This window comes from Myotis nattereri (assembly GCF_964212035.1).
Source record: "Myotis nattereri genome assembly, chromosome: 6".
NCBI lineage: Eukaryota > Metazoa > Chordata > Mammalia > Chiroptera > Vespertilionidae > Myotis > Myotis nattereri.
Window position 1 is genome coordinate 15213775 of NC_138081.1, and position 8896 is coordinate 15222670.

An 8896-nucleotide genomic window follows, 5' to 3' on the forward strand; every position below is an offset into this window, starting at 1 on the left:
CTCTACTCTTCCCCCCAAATAAAGTTGCTTCCCTCAAATCCAATTAATCTTACAATGGAAATTAAAATATACATTACTTTTATTTTTTTGAATAGTTCTTTATTGCTGAAAGTATTATATATGTCCCCTTTATTTTCATTGCTGTTTAGAGAATGGGAGGGAGAGGGAGGAAGGGAGGAGAAAGAAAAATCAATGTGAGAGAGGCACTGGTTGCCTCCCAAATGCACCCTGATCAGGGCCAGGGATCGAACCTGCAACCCCAGGTATGTGACCTTGACCGGGAATTGAACTCTCGACCCCTCCATGCACGGGCCAACGCTCTGACCATTGAACACCACCAGCCAGGGCCTGCTTTTGTGTTGTAAGTGTAATATTTCAAAGAGTATTTTTGTGCATAAATCTTACAATGACCAATCTCTTATTATTTCACTAGGAAATATACCTAGATGGGAAGTTTTAGGATCAAAATGATACCTAGCTAAAGTTTAGTGGAGTCGCTGCAAATGGCATTTATAACAAGCTTATTTTTTTAAGGGGTTTTACTTGACAGTGCAAGGAATACATGGGATATCTTTGAACCTTCTGCTCAATGTTGTTGTGAACTGGAAATTGCTCTAAAAAAATAAATTCTATTTCAAAGGGGCAGTGTAACATGGAAACAAGTTTATGGGGCTTTGGGGCCAGCCATCAGGAGCAGTTCCAGCCCTGGCTCTGCCACCTGCCAGCTGGGTGGCCTTGGGCAGGTCCCTCAATCGCCCTGGGCCTCAGTGGCCTCACCTGTGACATGGAACCCACAGTGGTGAGGGGGATGGGATGAAGTGCTGTGAATGAAGCCCCTGACATACAGCCTCGTGCTCTGCGTCCTCCAGATGGCAGGGCCAGTGACGGGGAGGGAGTGTGGGCACCCAGCTCCTGCTGTGGGAGTGGCAGCCTGAGTTCCCTGGCCCATGAGAGAGGATGGGGTTTGGGGGCCCAGGTGGAGTGGGAGGGGCCCCTCTGGAGGGAAACGGCTCCGCGGTGGAGCAGCTGAGGTGCAGCTGGGCCTGCGGCCTGGGAGGCAGCCTTGTGGGTGCCTGCTCCCCCGGCCCACACCTCAGGCCTGCAGCTGTGACCTGCCTCCTACCGAATGGGCCATGGCCGGGGCTTGGCTGCTGCTTCTCTTGGCCCTCGGGTGTCCAGCCCTGCCCACAGGTGAGTCCTTCCCTGCTTCTCTCTCTGTGCCCCATTTGTCTGCCCCAAACCCCCCTCTCCCTCTGGGCGTCCCGGTGTGGGTGAGATGCAGGGAGGCAGAACAGAGGCTCTGGGGCCTCTGGGGAGGGTCTCACCAGAAGCCCTTCTTCCCTTTCCCACTGCACTCTACCTCCCAGCTACCTGGCTCTGGGGCCCGAGTCCTGCTCCCCTGGGGTCCACAGTGTTGGTAGGGAGTAGTCACCTCTTGGAGGTGTAGAGAAACAAAGCAAGCTGGCTGGGTGTCCATGGGGGTCGGGTGGAGGAGCCAGGGCTGTTATGTGATATGGAGTGATGGGACCTGGGCAATATTGTGGGGTCCCCTCCTGCCCTTCCTGTCCAGGTCTCCTGCCCTCGGGGTGCCCTTTCCACCAGGGTTCAGTGTTCCCCCTTATCAATGGGCTCTCTGGAGAAGTCCCAAGGCCTCAGTGACTTCCGCATGTATGTACCCCCAGGCCTCCAACGATCAAGGCTGGAACCAAAGGACTAGAATTGTAAGAATTCCAGCTTCATTAGCCTGTGCATATTTGCATGTTTTGGGGGTGGGGGGAGGGAGTCCTTGACCTTTGAATCAAGACATCTCCTTGAGCTAAAGCTGACCCAGTGTGCCAGTGTGGCACAGCTCCCCCTCCTAAGGAGGCCAAGCATACCCATGTGGAGCAGGGCAGGAGACGGAGCTCTGGGAAGGACGCAGCCAGGGTGAGGAGGCGCAATCCTGGGAGGCTTTGTGGAGGAGGCAGATGCTTAACTTCCTTGGGGAGTGTCTACCGGTACAACTGCGAAGGCTCAGGAGCTGTGGTTCCTGGAGCCCACTCCCTGCCTTCTCTACCTCCTTTGTTTGTGATACCTTATTAATGATAGTATTGGTAAGAATACTAATACTCATCTGCCATGTGTTTTACATGCATGAACTTTATTCTATGCAACAACTTTGTGGGGCCGGTGTTACTAACCCCATTATATTGATGGGACCATTGAGACTCAGTATATTAAGTTCATGAGACAGACCAACTCTATTTGAGGCCACGTCCCAGGTTTGGTCCACGTTGTCACGTAGCAAAATCTTAGTCATCCTTCCAAGTGGGGTGAAATGTGGGACTTGGAGTCACCGAGATCTGAGCTCAAATCCTGAGTGGGCTACTAACCATCCACATGCTACTAGGTCAGTTATCTGACCCTCAAGAAATCTCATGTGAGCACTCCACACCCCTCCGTCCCCACAAAATACCCTGGCACGGGTCCCCGCACCCTGGGCATTTCTTTGGCCTGGCTACACTTAGAGTTGTTGTGGGGTTTTTGTGTGTGTGTGTGTGTGTGTGTGCATGTGTGTGTGTGTGTGTGTGTGTGTGTGTGTTGTTGTTGTTGTTGTTTTGTTAATCCTCACCAGAGGATATTTTTCCATTGATTTTTAGAGAGAGTGGAAAGGAGGGGAAGAGACAGAGAGAAACATCAATGTGAGAGAGACACATCGATTGGTTGCCTCCTCCATGTGCCCTGGCCAGGCCCAGGGTTCGAGCCTGCAACCAAGGTACATGCCATTGACTGAAATCGAACCCAGGACCCTTCAGTCCACAGGTCGACGCTCTATCCACTGAGCCAAACCAGCTAGGGCTTAACTTAACAGTTTTAATTTGTTTGGAGGTTTTAACCTTTGAGATTTAGTTTTTATGAGCAACTATGCAACTGTTCAAAAATAACGTTCGGTTCTGTATTAAATGAATCATCCTTACTGAAAAGACTAAGTTTGTGGAAAATTGGGACTGTTCTGGAAAATAAAGGACAGATCTACCTGGATTGCAGGTTCAATCCCCGGTCGAGGCTGTTTTTCTCACATCAATGTTTCTCTCCCTTCCTCTCTCTAAGCATGTCCTGGGGTGAATAACACAACCCACACCCTTCCATGTTCCACTCAGATTAACAAATGGTTATGATCCTGCCATATTTGAACTAGATTTTTAAAAATATGTATTTTTTTTTATTTATTTCAGAGAGGAAAGGAGAGGGAGAAAGAGATAAAAACATCAGTGATGAGAGAGAAACATCGATCAGATGCCCCCTGCATGCCCCCTACTGGGGATCAAGCCCGCAACCCCGGCATGTGCCCTGACCGGGAATTGAACTGTGACCTCCTGGTTCATCGGTCGATGCTCAACCACTGAGCCACGCTGGTCGGGCTGAACTAGATTGTTTTAAGAATCAAAAAGTTACAGATACATTTGAAGCCCCTTTAATCTCATTCCAGATCATGTTTCCTTCCCTTCCTCCCCAGAGGCGACCACTCTCCTGAGGCTGGCACAACCAGGTATTATGCGTGTTTGTTTCCCATGAGACTGAGTTCTTTGAAAGTGGGGACAATCTATACTAATAAAAGGGTAATATGCTAATTAGACCAGACGTCTTCTGGACAATGCCACGGTGGTGGGGGCCAAGGCAGAGGTGGTTAGGGGCGATCAGGCAGGCAGGCAGAGGCAGTTAGGGGCGATCAGGCAGGCAGAGGCTGTTAGGGATGATCAGGCAGGCAGGCAGGCGAGCAGTTAGGAGCCAACAGTCCCAGATTGCAAGAGGGATGTCTGACTGCCAGTTTAGGCCCGATCCCACAGGGGTCCAGAGGGGTCCTGGATTGGAGAGGATGCAGGCCAGGCAGAGGGACTCTCCCCATACACAAATTTCATGCACCGGGCTTCTAGTGTATATATAAATTATTATATATAATTTAATGTTGTATGTAAATTAATGTTGTATCCCTAATGCCTTGCACAGAAAGGTTCAGATATGATAGATGAATGATGGAAAGATGGATGGATGGATGGATGGATGGATGGATGGACAGATGGACAGATGGACATATAGATGGAAAGTAGAGAGAATAGCTGTAGAAAACATGGATGATGGAAAAAGAGTGAATGAATAGAGAGGTGAATGACAGGGTGGAGGGAAGGAAGGGTGTTTAGATGGGAAAACGCAAGGAGAGAGGGGTGGTTGAGAGGATGGAGGGACAGATGGATGGTGAACTGACAGATAGAAGCCTAGGCGCCTACAGTGAGATGCTGGCCTGGGAGGGCACGAACAGATCGAGGCCCCCACAGGACCATGCTCTCTTACAGGTGTGGGCGGCACCCCCTTCCCCTCGCTGGCCCCACCCATCACGATGCAGGTGGATGGGAAGCAGCAGGTGCTGGTGGTCTGCCTGGTCCTCGATGCCGCGCCCCCTGGCCTTGAGAGCCCCATCTGGTTCTCAGCTGGCAACGGCAGCGCACTGGACGCCTTCACCTACGGTCCTTCCCCAGCTGCAGATGGCACCTGGACTAGCGTGGCCCAGCTCTCCCTGCCCTCGGAGGAGCTGGCATCCTGGGAAACCTTGGTCTGTCACACCGGGCCTGGGGCTGGGGATCGCAGCCAGAGCACACAGCCCCTGCAGCTGTCAGGTGGGGACAGAGCCTGGGGCCTTTAAAAGCCCCCTGCCCCTTTCACTCGCCCTGGAACCAGGATTTGGTGGGAAGGGAGGCAGGCCCAGACCATGGGGGCATGAAGGGTGTCCAAGTGACGACCAACTAGGTGAAGCGATGCCTGGGCTCAGAGCAGGGCCACCTGAGGGCCCTGAGTCCTGGGATTTGCAACTGTGATATCTCACTCAAATCTAGGCTCTATGCACAACTTCCACGAGGTAATAATGCCTCTTCCCTCCTAGGATTGAGATATATATTAAGGTATATATATTAACCCTACCACCTAGGGCTAATATCTCTCTATATACCCAGGATTAATATCTATATATCACCCTATATATAACTCCCTACCTATTAGAACCAAACAATAAGTAAATAATAAATTGCTACCACTTATTCAGTGCTTACTCTTGCCAGGTACTATTTGTTGTAAACACTTTACATTTATGAAGTCATATAATTTTCCTCATTTTTTCAGGCACAGAGAAGTTAAGTAATATGTCCAAAGTCATCTATTACTATTACTTTATTCTTTAAAAAATATATTTTTATTGATTTCAGAGAGGAAGGGAAAGGGAGAGAGATATAGAAACATCAATGATGAAAGAGAATCATTGATTGGCTGCCTCGCGCACGCCCCACACTGGGGATGGAACCCACAACTCGGGCATGTGCCCTGACCGAGAATCGAACTGTGACCTCCTGGTTCATCGGTCGACGCTCGACCACTGAGCCACGCCGGCCGGGCTGTTATTACTTTATTACTAACCAGATGACTTCCTCTTTTTGGATTATGTTGGCTTTAACATAATATTTGTTGAACAAATTCTCTGCCTTCCAAAGGCTGCTGAGAAAACCGATTCCTTGTCCGGAAGTGCTGAGGCAGCTCGGCCTCCCAGCGACACAGAACAGGGGGCGACAGGGAGCCGGGGAGATCCAGGCCCCTCGGAGGACGTGCAGCGAATGGGCTCAGGTTCCCACTGCCGGTTCCTTTGTCCATTTATCCAACATGCCATGAGCAGGCCCTGTGTCAGGGCCGGGGCACAGTCCTGGGGCGGAGGGCACGGTACTGGGGTGCAGGGAACGGCCCCTCCCAAGTCTCACTCCCTTCTCCTTGGCTGGCAGGAGTGACTTCCTCAGCGAGGACCTGCCTCTGGGAACCTCTTGGGGGTGAGTACTGGGGGCCAGGCCCTTAGATGCTGTCGGGATCTGGCCTGATGGGTCCTACTGGGGGTTGGTAGGTGTTCCCTGAGGAGGCAGTCTGGCTGGGTTGGTGCACTGGCCAGCCTGGGCCTCTGCCCACCGGTGGGTAAGATCTCTGACCCCAGCCCAGTGCCTGGACACCAGTTGAGAAGCACAGGTGAGCGCTAACAGAAGGGCCGTGAACTTCCCCGGGGCAGCCCGGGCGAACGGTCAGCCTGAGCCTCAGGAGACCCCTGGGAGTCTGGGGAGCGGTCACTTCCACCACCTGCTGGCCATGGTCACCAGTCCGGTCTCTTCCTGGCCGAATGAGACTTCTGAGCTGGCTCCTCTCTGCAGCGATGCTGGCTCCTGCCTGGCCTGCATCCCCGTGGTTTGGGGGGAAATATAATAAAATGAAGGTTAGGCAGGTATTTGTTATGACCAGGAAGGGTTGAGGGTAGACCCCAGGAAGGACTCCCCCTGAATTTGGGGGGCGACAGGGAGGAGGAATGGCCAGGGCAGAGGACAAGGCCCCTCCTCTCGGGTGGACATTCGCAGCGGGTGGGGTGCGCCAGGAGCCCCGGGCCCAGCCTGCTCCTTCCCCCCCGCAGGGGCGCCCGGCCGCGCGCTGCGGCTGGAGGCGCTGCGGCTGCTGCTCTTCAAGCTGCTGCTGTTCGACGTGCTCCTGACCTGCAGCCGCCTGCGCGCCCCGCCCGCCGGACGCCGAGCTCCCCGCGCCGGCCGCCGGCCCGCAGCGCAGCCTCGGCGGGTGAGAGAGCCTCTGCCGCCACCGACTGCCACGGCCGCCGCGAGAGGCCGGGGGCTCAGACCTTTGCCCCGCCCTCCGGGTCCCGACCCTGGCGGGAGCCCAGTCCGGGAGGAGGGGAGGCTCTCTGCCCACCCAGCGCCCAGCGCTCAGGACCCGCCTTCAGTATGCAGACCTCCCGCCTCGGAGGACACCGCGACCTGCCTCCTCCTGGACCCGAGCTTCCTGGGGGTGGGGGCGCTCCCTCCTTCCACTGAGGCCGATCGGAGGGAAAGGCTGCGTCTGCCCGATCTGGACATTTGAGATGCAGAACACCTAGGACCATTAAAGGAGAACTTAAATGGCACAAGCCAATGGGAAGTGTTTTCATTCATGTCTTCTCTGGGAGGAGGCAATTTGGCAGGTTTAGGGGAGGAAGAAATCTGGGAGGGCTTTCCAGAGGAGGAGGGCTTCCTGAGGGCAAGACCCTGGGAATTGCAGCCTGGGGCTGGGGGTTGGGGAGGACCCTGTCCCACCTGTCTCCTTACTCCGCAGCCAAGCATGAGGCAAGGCCCCTTCTGGCTCCTCACCCTGGCCCACGCTCTGTGAGAGGTCAGGCGTGCAGCCCAGGAGCCCAGAAATGTGGGTGCAGGGCCTGATGTGAAATCTTGTACAGACACGACTGAGGGGAGCAGGGCCAGGATCCCAGAGTAAGGGGAGTGTGTTCAATGCCAAGAACATTGGTGATCATTCCAAGCTTACACTTATTAATCAAGTAAGGTCATTATTCATTTCACAAACATTCGTTGAACATCAACTCCGCCAGGCACTAAAGCGGTTTTTGTTTTGTTTTGTTTCCTAAAGAGGGTTCTTGTGCTGATAGAATATGAGGCTCCACGATGGGGTGTAACCAGCGTGTGCCCTGTTCCTTCAGCACTGCCCCTCCCAGAGGTTCCTCTCAGTGAATCAGCCCAAGAACTCTGGGTGCTGTCACATGGATGTCCCTTGGGCAGTCTATGGGGTCAATGGTGCTATTGGAGCATCCATCTTATATAAAAACTGCTGTTTGAAATGTTAACCCTGCTATTGTGGCTCCTGTAAATGCCTGCTGGTTTAAATAATAAGGAAAATAAGACTACTCCCATTCCAGAGAGGCCATAAACCTTCCCCAGACGAAGTTATCAGCGCTGGCGCCAGGCCAGGCCTCTGGTTGAGGTCTCAAAGCCCCAGCACAAAGGGCTCTTTAGAACTTGCAAAAGGGACCGGAAAACCCCATATTTGGGAGACAAAGAAGGTAAAAAAGATATAAATAGGGAAACTTGCTCCATGTTGGGGCCCAGAATGTGAAATACAGTTTTCTCGAGGCCCGGTGTAATAATAATAATAATAATAAAGTGTAACTCCATCTCTCTAAGCGGTGCTTGGTTCTTCTCCGGTCTTCTGTAACATTAATGGTTCCCTGAAACACTGGGAAATCAACCGCGCTCGGCCCTTTGGCCTCCAGTGAGCGTACGGGTTTGGGGCCCGGGGGCGCCGGATAGGCCTCCGGGAGGCACCGCTCTGCTGATTTAGCAGAATTGAACTGGGGGACTCTGGGCGCTCCCGGACCTCAGCCCAGGACCCGGCTGGCATCAGGAAAGAGTGGAAGGACACTTCTGAACCTGTCGACAGAATCGGTAAGGTAGGGGCCCCAGTCAGTCAGGCCCACTCCAAGTGAGTAGAAGGGGGAGCTTGATCACCTCCCCAGAAGCCATATGGCTTCCTCAGGCAATTAATCAGGAATCAAGTGGACTGTTTAAACTCTGAGTAAATATCTGGTAGAAGTCAAAAACTCAGATTGTCTGGTGTATAAATGTGTAAGAGTCTGTGTGAAGTGAAAGCTACTTTGTGCCATCTGGCTGTACACATGAGAGTATTTGTTATCTCTTCCTGCTGTTTAATTTGTTTAAAGATAGGGCAAACCCCACTTTAGGGGAAGCGTAATTGTGTATAGTAAGGCTGAACGCTGTGACGAACTGCAGAAGTCTCTAGCTGCTGAGAGCTATTTTTCTCAGAGTCTTTTGCTCTCCATCGAGGAGGGAATCAGCCCGCTTAAATTTCTGTCTATGTTTATGTACTAGGGGCTTTGGTTTGCTCTTCCCTCCCTGATCTGTGATTTTGCTGTTTTAGGTTGAAATTTTGGAATTCTGGGGTTAAAGGTATAAATTTGTGAAGGGGGTAGCCCAGAGAAGTTTAAACAAAGGCTAGACCACTACCCTTTTCTCCCCTGCTAAGGCTTGTTAGGTTAAGATTAGTA

General features: G+C 52.5%; 1 protein-coding gene across 1 annotated transcript; it reads left to right on the plus strand.

Annotated features, from left to right (window-relative positions):
* Positions 1–1133: 1133 nt before the first annotated feature.
* On the plus strand, positions 1134–7209 carry PTCRA (pre T cell antigen receptor alpha; the record flags this gene model as incomplete). The annotated part of the gene is made up of 6 exons (XM_081094638.1): positions 1134–1191; positions 3497–3529; positions 4332–4652; positions 5799–5843; positions 6467–6624; positions 7156–7209. The coding sequence occupies 6 exons, from the start codon at positions 1134–1136 to the stop codon at positions 7207–7209; spliced, it is 669 nt and encodes a 222-aa protein (XP_080950764.1).
* Between the last annotated feature and the right edge of the window lie 1687 nt (positions 7210–8896).